This window comes from Macrotis lagotis, chromosome X, assembly GCF_037893015.1.
Source record: "Macrotis lagotis isolate mMagLag1 chromosome X, bilby.v1.9.chrom.fasta, whole genome shotgun sequence".
NCBI classification, from domain to species: Eukaryota; Metazoa; Chordata; class Mammalia; order Peramelemorphia; family Peramelidae; genus Macrotis; species Macrotis lagotis.
This window is the reverse complement of record NC_133666.1, coordinates 8,107,204-8,125,444: the sequence shown is the minus strand read 5'-3', so window position 1 is coordinate 8,125,444 and position 18,241 is coordinate 8,107,204. Positions and strand designations below refer to the sequence as shown.

At 39.8% G+C, this 18,241-nt stretch overlaps 1 protein-coding gene across 1 annotated transcript in view; it reads left to right on the top strand.

Moving 5' to 3' along the window:
• The window catches only part of OPHN1 (oligophrenin 1), a 308,448-nt gene that overhangs the window by 266,215 nt on the left and 23,992 nt on the right, over positions 1-18,241 (top strand). Inside the window, exons 19-20 of the mRNA XM_074202349.1 lie at positions 5,028-5,175; positions 17,817-18,128. Coding sequence (XP_074058450.1) covers positions 5,028-5,175; positions 17,817-18,128 — 460 coding nt within the window. The remainder of the gene's footprint in view (positions 1-5,027; positions 5,176-17,816; positions 18,129-18,241) is intronic.

Below are 18,241 nucleotides of genomic sequence, written 5' to 3'. Positions count from 1 at the left end.
ATTTCACAGATGAGAGGAACCTTAAAATATGAAATTACATTCGAGCAGGACCTTAGTCTTCTTAGTATGGTCAGCTCTTTCTCCTCTTTCCCCCTTTTGCTTTCTCCTTCTTCCTCTGGAAATAATAATCAAATCAGTATGGTCATTGCTACTAAACCTGGCAGACCAATCCCCATATCTCCATTCACTGTTCCTGTGACTCTTTAAACAGTTCTTGTGTTTTCCTCATAGGATGTAGTTCCTTGAGGCAGTCACTGTCTCATTTTTTGCATTTTCATCCCCAGTATCTAACTAGATACTTGGCACATTGTAGGCAGCATCTACTTTTTATTCATTTATTTCAACACAGGCTATTGGTACTAAAAAAACATCGAGATTTTAGACCACAGAATGTTATATTGTGACAGGCAGAAGGACCTTTCCTGAACACCTCTCATAACTGAGAATAGAACTCAGATATTGAGTATTCTTTCTGGCACAACACCCTGTCTCTCTTTTCCTTTTGGCAGATCACTGTGCCCTTTCAAGAGCAAAGAAGTGAGCAGGTAATTGCAAGGAATCAGGAGGAAGTGGGCTGATGTATCAGCTAGAAAACTTTTAATGCCCAGAACTGCAACGGTTCCATCTGCCTCAGATTAAGGTTCTAGGCATTTATATTTGGACCTGTTAGAGGAAAGGGAGCAAATAGCAAAGAAAAACAAAATTAACAAAGCACTTCTAGGGAACACTACTTTGGAGGGGTTATCATGGCTTCTGGAATGTTGTGAATGAATAGAGTATTTCTCTATTTATTATGAAGTTGATAGTCATCAACAAACACAAATATCTCCATAAGCAAAGACAGATGGAAAAAGTGAAAAAAGTGAAACTGGACTTTACCATGCATATGTTTTTTAATAAAGTATGCATCAAATTGTCCATGATAATACCAACACTGATGTTCCTATCTGTCCTTCTGCTCTTTTCTCTGTACTGTTTAAATGATTCATTGTTGCTCTTTTATGAGGGGAATCACTATCATCCAGAATATTCCTTTCACTCCCCAAATAAAAACCTTCCCTTGTAACACAAAGTAAAAGACTTCTCTTGATGAGAAGGGAAATACAGTGGGAAGAGCTCTGGTTCTGGAGGCAGATTATTAGGTTCAAAAGAAGTAGGAAGGAAGAGGGTCTAGAAGTGCCACTGATGCTTATTATGTGTGACCCTTCATCTCCTTGGGTCTCGAGTTTCTCCTCTATAAAATGGGGGAATTGGATGAGATGACTTCTGTGGTCCCTTCTAGCTATAGATTCACCAATCCAACTATAGACAGTCAAGCAAAACAAATTATATTGTGTTCATCTTGGCCAAAATATTCTACACCTGCAGGCCATCACATGTGTCAAAAGGTGGGGAGCAGACTTTGAATTCATGATTGACTATTGCATTGATTCGAGTTATTATGGCTTTTGGAGTCAATTTGTCTTTGAAATGTTGTTAGTATCCAGGTTGTTCTTCTGATTCTGCTCCCTTCATTCTGCACTAGTTCAGACAAGTCTTTCCAGTTTTCTCTGAATTGCTTTTCATCTTTTCTTATGGTTCAATAATATCCTAATCACATGCAAATATCTTCATTCGTCTAGTCATTCCACAACTGATGGGCACCCTCACTCTGCTTCCAGTTCTTTGCTCCTCATAAAAGTACTACTGTAAATAATTTTTTAATTCCTAGATCTTAGGGTCATAAATTTAGAGCAATGTCCAAATATCATCATCTTACAGGTGTAGAAAATGAAATCAAGAAAGCTTGACGGAGTTGCCTACGGTCACATAGCTAGTAAGTATCTGAGACAGAATTTGAACTCAGTTCTTACTCACTCCAAGCCTAGTACTCTATCCTCTGCACCATGTAGCTGATGAAGGGGTCCTTTCCTTGGTCTTTTATCACTGATTTATATCCGTACTAGTGGTATTGCTGGGTCCTATGGGATATGTATGATTTGGTTGTTATCTTTGCCAAGCTGTTAGGTAGGAGGTGGGACCTCAGAGTTCTTTGAATTTGCATTCTCTTGTTCATGGTTTGAAGCATTTTTTTTTTTTTTTGTGATTGTTGATAGCTTGCATTTCTTCTTTTGAAAATTGCCCTTGGAGCAGCTAGGTGGTGCAGTGGATAAAGCACAGGCCTTGGAGTCAGGAGCACCTGGGTTCAAATCCGGTCTCAGACACTTAATAATTACCTAGCTGTGTGGCCTTGGGCAAACCCCATTTGCCTTGCAAAAACCTAAAAAAGAAAAAAGAAATAAAATTGCCCTCTTCATATCCTTCAGTTATTTAGCTATATTCATACCATTCCCTAAATGGATTTCCAGTAGACATCTTAGAGACAACATGTCCCCAACTAAACTCATTATCTTTCCTCATAAACTTTCTCCCCTTCTTTACCCCTCTGTTGAGGTCACCACCATCTTCTTAGTCCCCTAGGTTCAAAACCTACAAGTCATCCTCAACTCTTACTGTCTCTCACCCTCTATGTCTAATCAGTTGCCATGGCTTCTCTCTATTTCACATTTGCTACATTTCTTCCATATGCCCCTTCTCTCCTCTTGACATGGCCACCTCTTATCACCTCACACCTGGACTATTGCAATAACTTCTTGGGGAGGAAGTGGGGAGGGTCTGCCTACATCTGTCTCTCCCCACTTCAGAATATCCTTCCTTCAGGTGACAAAGTGATTTTCCCAAAAAGCACAGGTTTTATATGTCTATCTATCACACATACATACACATGAACACCATCTCACTCAGTAAACTCTAGTGATTCCCTATCACCTCTAGGAGTAAATAGAAAATTCTCTTTTTTATATTCAAAGTCATCCATAACCTATCTCTCTTTCTTTTTCCTTGCCTCACTTCCCTACCACTTAATAATCTTAAATCTTAGTCCCTGACACACACACACACACACACACACACACACACACACACACACACACTTAATTCTACCTTCTACAGGAAACTTTTCCCAACTCCTTTTAATTCCAGTGCTTTCTCTCTTTTAACTAACCACCTTTTTATCCTGTCTATATTGGCTTTTGTACAAATTAGCTTGCTCTCTCCATTATTAGATTGGGAGCTCCTTGGACACACATACTGTCTTTTGTCACCTTTTGTACCCCCAATGCTTGGCACTTAAGTAGCCATTTAATAAATGCTTATTGCTTGGTATATATTTTAGATAAAGAACCTCTATCAGAGAAATTTACTACAAAAGACTTGTCACTCCCAGTTAACTGTTTCACTTCTGATACTAACATTGATCTTGTTTATGTCAAAGCTTTTCAATTTTATGTAATCAAAAATTGTCCTTTTTATCTCCTGTGATCATCTCTGACCTTTATTTAGTCATGAAAATTTCCCGTTTGTATTTGTATTTCCTTTCCTACTCCTGTTTACGATGTGATGTTTCTTTCACATTAAGGTCATATGTCCATTTAGAACTTTTTGGTATGAAATGTAGTATGAGATGGCGGCCTTGGTCTAATTTCTCTTAGACTATTTCCACAGGGAGTTTTTGTGAAATAGTGACTTCTTAGCCCAGTAATGGTGTCCCTGTGCTTACTGAATGCAATGCTATTACATTCAGTTACTTCTGAGTTTAGTAGATCTAATGTGTTCCACTGATCAACTTTGATTTCTTACCCAATACCAGATTGTTTTGATGATTACCACTTTGTAATATAGTTGAAGATTTGGTACTTCTAGAACCTCTTCCTTCCTACTTCTTTTGATTATTCCCTTCAGATTCTTGACCTTTTGTTCCCATGGATGAATTTTATTATTATTTTGTCTAGTTTTTGTCTAGTTCCAAGTAAGTCCTTGCGTAGTTTGGCATGCCACTGAATCTGTCAAAAAAAAAAAAACCAACAGTCCAAAAAACTGAAGTAATGATATCATTGTGATTACATTAACATGATCCAACCATGAGCAATCAATTCAATTCAGTTCAATTAAATAAATATTTAAATGCCTACTATGTGTTAATCAATTGATTGCTTTTCAATTATTTAAATCATCCTTTTTTCTGTAAAGGATGTTTGATGGTCATATTCATATAATTCTTGTACGAGTCTTGCTAGGTGGACTCTCAGATATTTTATACAATCTGTAGTTATTTTGAATGGAATTTTTTTAATGATTGTTGAATTTTGTTGGTAATCTATAAAAAGGATGATTATTTGGGGGTAGGTTTATTTTATATCCGGCTGCTTGACTGAAGTGATTAATAGTTTCTATTAATTTTTAGTTGAATTGTTAGGCTTCTTCTAAATCATATTTTTCCCATTTATCAAAGGAAACAATTTTGTTTTCCTCATCTGTGCTTTTTCTTTTTCTTTTTCCTTTTTCCTTTTTTCTTATCTTATTGTGACAACTACCACTGTTATAACTATGTCAAGTAATAGCGGTGACAATGACCATCTTTGTTTTAGCTTTGATCTTACAGGAAAGGCCTTTAATCTTTCTCCATTATAGAAAATGATGCCTCTTGGTAGGAGCCTCACTGGGGTCTTTGAATGTGTTCCCTATGGTTTTCTGAGGGCTCTGTTGGTTTAATCAAAAGGGTGTGTCTTGATGGTATGCCTTGCCACTGCTTGTGTCCATATAGTGCTAGGGGAGCCTTTGACACAGATACTGACAATGTGATCACTGTGGGAAACATGGGAGAGAGATAGAATGTGTACCTTTAGAATCAGCTGTGGGCTATGTGCCTGATGCCTCTGACCAAGGTCTTCTATCACCTTTTTCTATGGGATAGCTCACAACAGAAGCTATTACCTCTGATACAATGGGGGGAAGTTCAGAGGACCAGATTCTGGCATTCTAATAAGGAAGATTTTCCTAATAATTCAGTTGTCTAACAATGGGAATGGGTTGACTTGGACGATTTGTTAAATGAGGGGCTTGGCTGAATGACCTCTAAGTTCCGTTCCGGTGCCAAACAAATCTCTTTGAAGATTTCTTAATGTTTCCTGGATCTTTTCACCCCACAGATCTATTCAGGCCCACCAGAGGACAATGCTGCACCCCCAGTGCCTCCTCCCAGGGTGACGGCAAGAAGACACAAGCCCATCACAATTTCTAAGCGCCCACTGCGGGAAAGGGCAATTTTCTATACTTCTTCACTGGAAGAAAATGAAGGTCGGTGCCAACAGCTTCTATGTGATCTTCTTTTTTCAAGGAGAGAGAGGACTTCCAAAGTGGAGCCATCCACTTGTCCTGAGCCTAGAATAACAAAAGAGCTGCCAGGAGTTTGTATCCCAACTTTTTTCTTAGAAGACTTAGTAAGATAGCTGACTACCAGGCTTCTGTGACAGAATTGAACCTACTGCTATTCCCCCAGAGATCAGGAAAGGATCTGAGATTCTGACAAGATCGTTACCCTTACATATTTTAAAAAATTCAATCTTATTTGATTTTTAGTTCCCTATGCTCACTCTTACCTCCCCCTTTCCACTGCTGAAAAGAGAAGAAAAACAAAACCCTTTATAATCACGTCTAATCAAGCAAAACAAATCCCTGCCTTGGCCATGCCCCCATCACCACTTTCTTTGGAGTTGATGCCCGTAACATATTAAAACACATGAGAGAGGTGTATGACTTGAGACCCTGCAAGATACCTACTACTAATGCTCTGTGTGTGTTTTCTCTTATTCATGCTTAATTCAGTCTACATAATTTCATTAGTATCCTCAAATTTCTTTGAATTCCTCATAATGCAATAATATTTCATTATATTCATAGATTTATTTGTCCAGTCATCATCCATTTGCTGGGCATATCATTTGTTTCTAATTTTTTTTGCAGTTAGAAAAGTTCTTGGTATATATAGGACTTTTCATTCTGTCATCTACATTGTTGGTCTCTAATGCCAACAGGGTTGCCAAATCAAAGGGGATGAACAATTGGGTGCTGTTCTTACTTAATTTCAAATTCTTTTTCAGAACTATAGGACCAACTCATCATTCTTCCAGGAGTGACTTAACATACCTGCTTTCCCACAGTTCCTCCAATAGTTGTCTGTCTTTGACCATCCTTGCTAATTTTTTGCATGTGAAATGTGCATTTTTAACATTAGTGATTTTGAACTCTCTGTCATATTATTGTTGATAACTTGCATTTTTCCTTTTAAAAACTATTCATTCCTTTGGCTATCTATTGGGAAACTTAGTCTTCTAGATTTGTATTAATTCCCTTAGATTTTGGATGTCAGAATTCCATCAGAAATATTTGATGGGGTGGGGCAGAGCCACGATGGCAACAGGAGAAGAGCCTCTCCTAGGTGTTCTCTCTATAATATTTCAAAAACCTTAAAATTATGACTCTAACTAAATTTTCAACAGACAGAACCCACAGAAAGATCCAGTGAGGCAATTCTCCAGACCAAGGTAACCTGGAAAATAGTGGAAAGGTTCCACTCCATGGGGTTAGAATGGTGACCCACCAGAGTGACGAAACTTCAGCCTCCTGGAGGCAGCCCCAGGGCGCTGGGAGCTGTGGCTCATAGCAGCAGGGGAGCAGTAGGAAAGGGGGAAGGGGGGAGTGGGTGATGGAGTAGAGGATGGATTGTGGAGGAGAGTGGTCAGATATAACACATTTTCTTTTTTACTTCTTGCAAGGGGCTGGGATTGAGTGACCTGTCTGGGACCACGGGGCCAGGTGGTTGGTTGCTGGGTCTCGGGGGTGGCTTGTGGGCTTGAGGCCTCTTGACCCCAGGGCCGGTGATCAGTCCACTGGGCCACCTAGATACCCTACAGCACATTTTAGAAGAGGGAAAGAGTGAAAGGAGTGAGAAAATATACTATATGGTAGTGGGGTGGTATGGATGGAGGGAGTTGCAATCAGCAACAGCAATGGTGGAAAAATATGGAAGTAACTTTAGTGATGGACTTATGATAAAAGAATGTGATCCACCTGAGATGGAACTGGTGGTGTCAGAACACACACTGAAGCACATTTTTTTACTCTTTCTTTTACTTTATTTGTCGTGAAGGTCTATATTTTTGGGAGGGAGGGGGTATTATGTTTACTCTTAAACAAGAATATTTAGTAATGTATATAAAACATCATCACTTGTACAAAAATTTAAAAAAGAAATATTTGATGAAAAGGTATTTTTTTTTAAAATATAATCTTTATCTTTTCTTCTTTTTCTGGATACATTAATTTTGTTCATGCAAAAGCCTTAAGAGAACACTAGATTTTGAATGTAGGGTGTTAGATTAGATAATTCCCATGGTCCCTTCTAGCTCTAAATCTATGTAGATATGCTTAAAATTGTATTTTTTGGTCCTATTAAATCTATTCCATCACATGGCTGTTTAGGAATTCTGCCATCTAGAATGGTAAATGATGTAACCTTTCAATTTTCACTAAATTTTTTGTGATGTGTATTTTTATATTTAGATTGTTTATCTATTTGAAATGTTTATGGTTCATGATATTAGATGCTAGTCTAAACTTATTTTCTGCCAAACAGCTTTCCAGTTTTTCTAGCAGTTTTTATTAGAGAAAAGATACATTCTCCAATAGTTAATATTCTTATTTATTGAACACAAGGCTCATTGTTTCCTTCTAGGTCTTTTTTTATCTGGTCTGTTCCACTATTCTACCTTTATCTTTTTTTTTAACCAGTAGCAGGTAAAGTATGGTTTTATGTTTGTTACTTCTTTACTATTTTTAGCATTTATTTTTTTAATTTTCAGTTCCAAATTCTCTCCCTCCCTCCAGACCCTTGAGAAGGCAAGCAATATGATATCTATAATGAATGTGAAGTCAAACAAATCATATTTCCATGCTAATCATGTTATAAAAAAGCAAGAAAAATAAAGGAAAAAGCATGACCTTTCAGCCTGCACTCAGAGTTCATCAGTTCTTTTTCTGGAGATGGAGAGCATTTTTCATCATAAGTCCTTTGGATCATTATTTTGATCAGAGTAAAGTCTTTCACAGTGGATCATTGTACAATTCTGCTGTAAACAACATTCTCCTGCTTTTGTATATTAGATAGTTTTAATAATTGCTGCTTTTTAATAGAATTTGAGACCCAGTAATACCAAGTTTATTTTATTCCTTTCTTTTGTTTTGTTTTTGCAAGGCAGTGGGGTTAAGTAACTTGCCCAAGGTCATATAGCTAGGTAATTATTAAGTGTCTGAGGCTAGATTTGAACTCAGGTCCTCCTGACTACAGGGACTGTGCTCTATCCACTGCACCATCTAACTGCCCTCCAAGTTTATTTTATTCTTATAGTTTTTTTTTCTTTAATTTCCTTGATATTCTCTACTAGATATGAATTTTGGTAACATTTTTACCTACCCCTATTTCTCCTGTTTAATTGAGCTTGACACTAAATTAATGTGACCCAGTTATATACATTGAATATCACTCCAAATATTTAGTTTTTCCATTATTTTTGTAAATATTACTTTGGAGCTATTTTTATGAGCCTTTTTGTGTGTCATGGAAGGTTATGCATTTTTATAGTAACTTTAAATAGATTTTCTCTTCTTCCCGGCTTTTAAGTAATATGCAGAAATGTTGATGATTTTTGTGGATTTATTTTGAATCTCTTTACTTTGCTGAGGAAATGAGTTGTTTTGATTAGGTTTTTTTCATTATTCTCTGGGGTTCTCTAAGTAAACCATCTGCAGATAAAGATAATTTGCCTCTTTGCCAATTTATATTTCCTTAATATCTTGTGCTTGTCTGATATGTTTAGTATTTCTAGTTCTTTGTCAAATAATAATGAAAACATGGCACATCTTTACTTCATTCTTGGTCTTCTTAGGAAAGCTTCCATTATTTATCTATTTTTAAATTTATCTATTTTAAAATATTCTAAATGTTTTTGATCATTTTAAGGAAGGCCCTTGCATTTCTTTATAACTTATTTTTGTTACTCTTATTAGTTGTATGACCCAGAGCAAGTCACTTGATTTCTGTTTGCCTTATTTTCCTCATCTGTAAAATGGGGATAAACAATAGCTCTTTCCTCCCAGGACTGTAGTGAAGATCAAATGAGATGATGATTGTAGGATACTTAGCATAGTGTCTGGCACACCATAAACATTATTTAAATATTAGTATTTTTATTATTAATATAAATGAGTACTGTATTTTGCCCGTGGTTTCTTCTCATCCCCTGTAACATAGCTTTTATTGCATTTGTTAGTTATATGCTTAATAGGTTGACAGAAATGTACTTTTTATCATAATAATAGCTTTTGATGAATCTTTGCTAATGCGTAATTTAAGATGTTTATATCACTATTCATCAATGCTATTAGTCTATGGTGCTTTCTTTGCTGTATCTCATACATATTTGCATCATGAAAGGTTTTGGAGAACAATTTATGTAGCATAGGAATCAATTACTCTTTATATGTTTGATAGAAATCACTTGAGGTGATATCAAACTTTATATATGTGTGTGTGTGTGTGTGTGTGTATCCATATATATCCACACGCACACACGCACACACACACACACACACACACACACACACACACATATTTGATAATTTGACAGGAGAAAAACAATAACTTTGAGGGAGGCCAGTAGAAGATTTTTGCAGGAGGCAGAATGGAAACTGATCCTTGAATGAAGTACAGGAGTCAGTGAGGCAGAGGAATGGAGGGAGTATATTTCAGGCATTCTGGATGGCCTCGGAAAAGGTGTGAAGGCTAGAGATAGCATGCTGAGGTCATTCATTTGTTTGGTATTTGCTGGTTTTCCTCTGAATTTTTCTTGGGATGATTTCTTTCCTTTCCCTTAATTTTCTGTTATTTTACTTTCATACATACTTTGCTATTTTGAAGTGTTGAAGGGGAGTTGTGCTTAGTTGGGCAACTAGGAGCTCCATTTCTGGAGTCAGAAAGATCTGCATTTAAATCCAGCATCAGATACTGCCTAGCTGTAGGACCTTGGTCAAGTCATTTCATCTTTGTCTTCCTCAGTTTCCTCATCTGTAAAATGGGGGTAATAATAACAGCTCTCCTGCAGGGTTGTTGTGAGGATGATCCTCACAAATATTTGTAAAGCATATAGTAGGTGCTTTATTCCCTTTGCCTTCCCTTAGCTGGCATGGTGGAACCCTAGATCATTCTTCCAGGTTGGGGATTAGCTTGGCTGTGGAGAATCAAATAGGCGACCCTTGGACTGGGAGCCCTTCTTTGATGTTCTCTGTGTCCCATTTCTGCCACATCCTGTAGGGATAGGTGACCCTGCAACTCTCCAAGGCCAGAAAGGACTGAAGTAGGTTCCTCAATGGGGAGAAATCACAAGTCCAGTCTAAATAGGCTTTCAATGTTGGTTACTGGAATGAAGGGTGCAAATGGAGGAAGAATCCAGAAAGTCCACTAGATAACCTTGGGAAAATCACTCTCTGGGCCTGTTTTCCCATCTGCAAAATGAGTCTTGTGGATTAAGATGGTCCCAAAGGTTCTTTTTGCTTAAATTCTGTGTTCCGAGGTCTATTCCAGTCTGATATTTTGTGGTTCTCTGTATGACTCACTGTCCACCCAAGTTGTTTACTCTTATAAGATTTGCAGTAATACAGCTTTGTTCTTTCAGGCAGTTGACCTTGTGACTAAGAACAAGCATCCATAAGATGACTGACCAAGGTCAGGACCCACTTGCCTAAACATGTGGCCATGACCTGGAGCAATGAGAAGTAGGTCATGGGGGCATCAGACCTGAAGTTTCAGTCTCTGTATCACCATATATTGCCATTGTCAAAAACAGACACACTTAGATTTGCCAGCTTTGATTTTTAATATTAGCATGATTTGAGTATAGGAGATAATATAAGGATTAGGAGGAAGTCTGGTACTGTGGAAGGAATGTTGGATTTGAAGGCAGAAGACAGGGGTTCAAATCCTTGCACTACTATTTTTTGCCTATGTGACCCTGTGCAAGTCCTTACCCCTCCTTGGATTGTATTGGTTAACTGAGATCAGGGTTCCACTGATAATTGGTTTTCCTTTGAATCCCTTCAGCCTTTTTTAGCTTTCATTTGCTATGATTCCTTGGGCTCTGGGGTCAGAAAGCTGGCATTGGATTTTCAGTTTTACCCTGTAGACTGGAATAATGAGACCTGGACTTGAATCCTGATTCTGTGATTTCTAGCCATGGCAAAATACTGGACAAATAACTTCACATGGCTATTTCAGATTGAGATTATATAGAAATGCAACAGTCTTTGGACCATAAATGCATTTTAGGAAAACCTGGAAATGTACCATGGAGTGCTCTAGCCAGCTAGGTGGCACTGTGGTGGATAGAGCCCCAGACCTGGAGTCAGGAGGACCCGAGATCAAATTTCACTTCAGATACTTACTAGCTGTGTGACCCTGGACAAATCACTTGTCCTCTTTTTCAGTTTCCTCATCTGTAAAATAACAGGTCCTAGGTCTTTGCTTGGAAAATGCTTAGCACAGTGGCTGGCACACAGTAGGTGCCATATAAATGAGATCTGTGGATTTGGGGGCCAGTCACTGAATGATTCTATAGTTCAGAAGTCTGTACCCCAAAGTCAGAAACCCCAAAGAGTGGATGAGTCCATAGCTGGTGAAGTAATCTCCAAACCCATACTGCATTCTCCTCTGCTGAAAGCCCCAAAGAAAATTGGAAAAAGCTCAGAATCAATAGAGCAAGTGCCAAAGCAGTCATATAGGGCCGCCGCTTACCACCTGCCATTTGGGTAGGAGAAGCCACCCAGATGGATGGTAATACCAAACCATGGGAAGTGGGAAGAGGCCCTGGATCAGGAATGAGAAAAACGAGGACCAGATAAGACACTCTATCCTTAGCTTAGGCACATTTATAGGATGGCTGGCTAGGGTGAAGGCTCACTTGGCCTAAAGCAGTAGTGACTAGGCTGTCTGGGGTTCAGACCTGAGGTTTCAGTCTCTGTAAATAATCAAATGACTTCTTACTCATCCAGGGCTAGCCTGTATTTGGGACTGAATAATACCAAGAGAGATTAGTGGCAGGTAGTGGGGAGGAATTCATTTCCCTAATATCCCCCAAATCCAACTCAACAAGCAGATATGAAAGGAATAGTCAGGAAAATGCAAGATTCTGAAAACTTACAAACTGAAATGAACAGTAGCTCTAGACTGTAGATTTGAATCCTGCTGAGCTGCCCAGCACTTGACTACTTTCTAGTCATTGGACTCAACTTGTTGCCAAAGAAGACCCGAGTTCCAATTCTGCCTCTGACACTTATCACTTATATCACCATGGGAAAGTTCCTAAATCTTTTTGAGTCTCTGTCATCTGGCAAATGGGGATAATAATACTGATAGGCTCTATCTCCCAGAGTTGTTGTGATGTTCAAAGGACAACGTAAATGTGAATGTACTCATTATTGTCATCATCACAGGGTTATAGATTTAATCCTAGAATGAACATTTGCTTCAACCCTCTCATTTTCCAGAGGAGGAACCTGAGACCTGGGAGGGAGGAAAGTGACTTCCCGTGTCACATGAGTTGATGGCAGCAGAGCTGAGATTCAGATCCAGCTCCTCTGACTATAAATCCAGGGCCCAGGCTGCTGTACCACCCACCTAGCTCAGCATTATTTATCATCACCACCCTGATTATTCTGAGCATCTGTGCAGAAGCCAGGAAGGCCTGTGAGAGTCTTTTCTCTTCAGATTTTGGGAGTCTCCGTTTGATTCCTAGTAGCTGCCATGCTTCTAACCTCATATATGACCTTGGGTAAGTCACAGACTTCTCTGGGTCTGTCTTCTTCTCTAGAAAATAAGAGCATTAGATCTGATGGTTTGCCAGAGAAATCCAGGGGCAGCTAAATAGCTCAGTGGATAGAGCACCAGGCTTGGAGTCAGGAAGATCTGAGTTCAAATGCAACTTTAGGCACGTATTAGTTGGGTGACCTTGGGCAAGTCACTTAAATTCTGTTTGCCTCAGTTTCCTCATCTGTAAAATGAGGATGGATCCTAATGGCATCTACCTCCCAGGGTTATTATGAAGATCAAACAAGATAATCATTATAACATCTTTAGCCAGGTACTGAGCACATAGTACACAAGTCATTAATCTCATTCATACAATATTTCCAATGTCAGAAGAGAGAGGCTCACAATCAAGAATAATTTACCTGCAAAGCTTTTTTTAAAATTTTTTTTTACCCCATGGGGGAAAGTGATATTGTAAAAAAACTCTGAAATATTTTATTTATTTGTTTTTCCAACTACCAATGGTAGTTTCTACCAATCATTTTTTGCAAAGGTTTTGAATGTTACATTTTTCTTCCTCCCTCCCTTGCCTTCCCCTCCCCCAGAAAGTAATCCAATATAGGCTCTACATAGCCATGTTAAACATAGATCCATATTGGTCATGTTATGAGAGAAGCTTCGAATCCAAATGGAAGAAAGAAAACATTAGAGAGAAAACAAATGACGATACATAAGACAACTTTGGTTTGCTTTCAGAGTCCACAATTCCTTTTCTGGACATGGCTGGTATTTTCCATCACAAGGCTTTTTAGAATTGTCTTTGATTATTGTAGTGCTGAAATGACCAAGTCCATCAAGGTTGATCATCACTCCATGTTATTGTTACTGTGCACAATGTTCTTCTGGTTCTACTCATTTCACTCTGCATCAATTCATTCAAGTCTTTCCAGGCCAAACTTTTTTTTATGAAAAGACTAGGGCTAAATAGGGACTTGAAACTCAAATAGGAGTCAAGGAGAATCTAGAAAGGTAACAGTTAAGGTATAGGAACAGTTAAGCATTCTAATGACAGAAAAGGAACATGTCTCCTTTCAGAGCCTTCATGCTTTCAGAAGGTATTGATGGAGTTAAGTAAGAAAGACAGAGGTCCTTGGGGGTAGATTGGTTCTGTCCTGAGGATTTGGAGAGAGGAAACAAGAGAGAAGGTAAAAGGAAGAAGGGGAGAAACAAATATGATGGAAGGACTGAAGGGAATGGGAATCAGATTAACCTCACTCTTATCCTGAGCATACAAAAATGGGTTGAATACAGATACTCTGCTCGGACTTCACCAGGGGAACAATTGAGGCTGGTGGGGGGAAGGATAGTTAGGAAGAAAGGTAATACCTGATCTTGAAGGTAGTTGAAAGAGAAAAAGGGAAAACCTAATGGTATTGAATAGGGAAGGCAATCTAGCTGACCTCTAGATAGCTGAGGAATGACTGAATAAGCTGGCATATGAATGTCATGGAATATTATTGTATGATAAGAAAATGGGTAGAGATGATTCCAGAGAATCTTGAGGAGTAGGAACTGGTGTAGAATGAAATGAGAGAAACAAGGGAACAGAACATAGTAAAGAAAGCCAACCTTGAAAGCTGTAAGACCTCTGATCAATGGGATGGAGGCCTTGGCACCTTGTGATGTCCAAGAATTATTCCTGGCTCAAGAGTGGTCACACTGACTTCTGCCCTTAAACACAGCACCTCATTCCTTCAACTGAGCCTGAACTTTCCAGGTTAGCTCCATTCTGACTTGTTTCTGTCCTTTTCACAGCCCAGAGATAGGAAAGCAGCCATTTTTTAGTTGATATCACAGAATGGCAGAATAAGAAGTAGCCTCCATGATCACTCGCATGAATAGGAGGCGTTTCTTCATGTGGGAATATCCAGTAACAATAAAATGATGGACTGAGGCCCTATCTTACCCTGTGCTTGTGAATGAGACACTGAACTCAGTTTTAAGCTTGTGAAAAGGCTCCAGGTATTGTCAGCACCTTTTAAACATGCAGAAACTGTCCCCTTCTCCCCCAACCCCAGGTCAATGCTATATAGGAAATGACAGGAGAAGAAATGTGTTTTTGGTTTGAGTGAGAGGAGAGGCCAACTATGTAGAGATTATCCTTATTGTTTTGAAATATGAGGAGCCAAAAACATTGGCATTTGGATGAACCAGTTTTAGTTGAAAGGTGGAATAGAGAATGTAGCCAAGAAGTAGGAACTTCAGTCTGGGGAGCTGGAAGAAGGACCTTCCTGAGCTTGAGACCTAGCTTGGACCTTTCTTATCTTTGTGACCCTTTTCTGAACCATGTTCCTTCTGTGAAATGGGCCACCCACTTTGAAGAATTCTCATAAAGATTTTTGCAAATTCTATTATTATCATCATCATCAATCAATCAATGAGGTATTACTTGAGTCATTATTATGTGCCAAGATACAGAGAAAACGTAAAAAACAGTTTCCTGTCCTCAGGGAACTTACATTCTAATAAAGGGGGGGGGGGGAGACAACATCTTTAGATAAAAATATACATGATTCACACAGAGTAGATGGAAGATAATATTAGAGAAAAGTGGTCTTAGCAGTTGGGAGAGCCAGTATAAACCTGTTGGAGGAGGCTGAATGGCAAAGGAAGTCAAGGAGTCTGAGTTGGAAATTTGGCAAGACAGCATTCAAGCCATGGGAACCAGCAAAGGCAGAGATGGGTGATGGAGGTTTGTGATTATTAATCTGTTATTGATCAATTGATTCATTTCTTCATTCTTATTTGGGGCTGAGCCTGAGATTTCATGGGATAAAGAACCCTAGGTGAGGAAACTCTCCACCAAGGCAGATCAGACCTTCCTCTGCATCTTCTAGTCTTAGGGAGCTGCCCAAGACCTAAGGAGGACCCAGGGTCACACAGCCAAGGTGGCAAGACTTGCCAGAAGCAAGACTTGGACTCAGGTCTTCTTGACTCCAAGGCTTGATTCCAGCCACTGCGTTATTCCTTTCATCGGGTTGTCTCTTTTTTTTATTGTGTCAGTATTATGTATCATGGGGCAGTGAGGTGGTGCTGCTATGGAGAGAGCACCAAGCCTGGAATTAGGAAGACATGAATTCAAATCAATCCTCAGACACTTACTAGTTGTGTGACCCTGAGCAAGTCACTTTACCCTGTTTACCTCAGTTTCTTCATCTATAAAATGAGCTGGAGAAGGAAATGGCAAACCACTCCACTATCTCTGCCAAGTAAACTCCAAGTAGGGTCATAGAGAATTGGACATGACTAAAAGGACTCACCAACAACAAATTATCTTAAGCAGGGTTGGCAGTGACTCTGAGGATTGAAACAGTTGTGTTTAGATAGCGTCAGCTCTGATAGATCCCACTGAGCTTGCGAGTCCTCATGTATGGCCCCATAGAAGGGCTCAGTTCTGAGAGGTTTATCACCAGAATAGCAGTAGGGTAATGATGGGGGGGAACAAAACCTCCCCCAGCCGCTAGTGCTCCCTCCCACCCCCCACCCCCAGTTACATCATCTGGATCTTGTTTCCTTCTTATTTCTAAGTGTATATTTGTGGGGTAACTCCCTTGATGGAACATAAGCTCCTTGAGGGCAGGGACTGTTTAGTGTTTTTGTATCCATCAGCGCCCGGCATCATTCCTCACAAACAATAGATGCTTAATAAATGCTTGCCGATTGGTTTGTTTTGGGTGGCAGGGCCCGGTGTTAGTTATTTGAACTGTTTGGAGTCAAAAGACCTGAACTTGGATCTTGGCTCTTGAAATTGACTGCTATGGAAGGAAGGGAAGGACTTACTAAGGATCTTCATTTAAACTCCACATTTCCTTCTCTGGATATGGATGGTGTTTTCCATCCTAAGGTTCTTAGAATTGTCTTTGATTATCGTGCTGCTGAAATGATCAAGTCCATCATAGCTGGTCATCACCCCCTGTTGTTAGTGTGTAGGATGCTCTTCTGATTCTGCTCACTTCACTCAGCATCATTTCCTGCAAGTTTGGCAGCTTTTCTCAAGTCCTGTCCCTCATGTTTTCTTACAGAATAAGAGTACTCCATCACATTCATATATCACAGTTTGTTCAGCCATTCCCCAATGGGTGGGCATTCCCTTCACGTCCAATTATTTGCCACCATAGAAAGAGATGCTATAAATATTTTCATACATGTGTGTTTTTCCCTTTTTTGTGATCTTTTTGGGATACAGACCTAGGAGGAGTTTTGTTGGATCAAAGGGTATGCACCTGCGGCAGGTATTAGGCTATGGGAATCTCATTTTCTCTTCATAGCCACCCTGAGAGGTAAAGTGGGATTTTATGCACATTTTCAAGTTGAGGAAACTGAGGCAGACAGCCAAGAAGTGGTTTGCGCAGGATCATATGACTGTTAAGTGTCTGAGGCTGAATTTGAATTCAGCACTCTCGCCACTGTACCACCAATCCCTACTATTTTCACATGTGACCTGCTAGTATCCAGTCCCTAGGCTGTACTTCCTAACCCTCCTACCTCCTATCTCACTGCTAGGAGGGGACAGGGCAACCCTTTTTCAACCTAGAGAAATAGGCCTATCTGTTATTTATTACCTAGCTGTCTTGGAATTCTCAGTACCTTGAACGATGACCTCTTGAAGAAACCTTCTTAAATTTGTTGAACTTTGCTATATTATATTGATGGCTGTGAAAAAACCATTGAAGCTCCAAGTTCAACACCCCCCACCTCCTTTTTACAAAGAGGGACATTGAGGTCCAGTTTGGGGAAGTGACTGGCCTCCCCAGGAACATGTACTCTGGGAGTAGCAGAGCTGGGATTCAAACTAAGGTATGGTGAGTCTAAATTGAGTGAAAAGAACATTATTCACAGGCCTATTTGCCTAAGTGCTTTTCTCTGTCAGTATGGGGAGACCCCTGAATTGGGTTTTGAAGCTGGCTTCGCTTTGAGGCATTGCAACTGTATCCTTCCGAAGGGACACCAATGGTGGTAAGACTATCTGTCACTTGCAGACTTGACAGTGAATCCCATTTCCTTTTTCGTCCTCTTCTAGATGAAATCCTTAATGGCCCCATCATTGACAGCCTGGAAAGTTCCAAACCACTGCTTCACCACAAGTTGCCTGTGCAGAGGAGTGGGGAAGCAGAGCCTGGGAGAAAATCCCCAAGTAGACCCAGTACTGATGGCAAGTTGGAGCCATGCCCAGAGGTGGATGTGGGCAAGCTGGTGTCTAGGTTGCAAGATGGAGGGCCCAAGCCCCCTCCCAAAGTGGCCAATGGTCTGATGATGGGCCCTGGGTCAGCTAGAGTCCCCTCGTTTCACGTGAAAAGGCCAGCTCCCAGACCTCTGACTCACAACAAGGAGGGTAAGTGTAGAGTTTGGGGTGGGAGTGGGGAGAGGGGATGTTCTGTGACCCAGAATGGGGACAAATCACTGCCTTCCCTGTGTCTCATGAATGTGCCTCCAGGATTACATGGA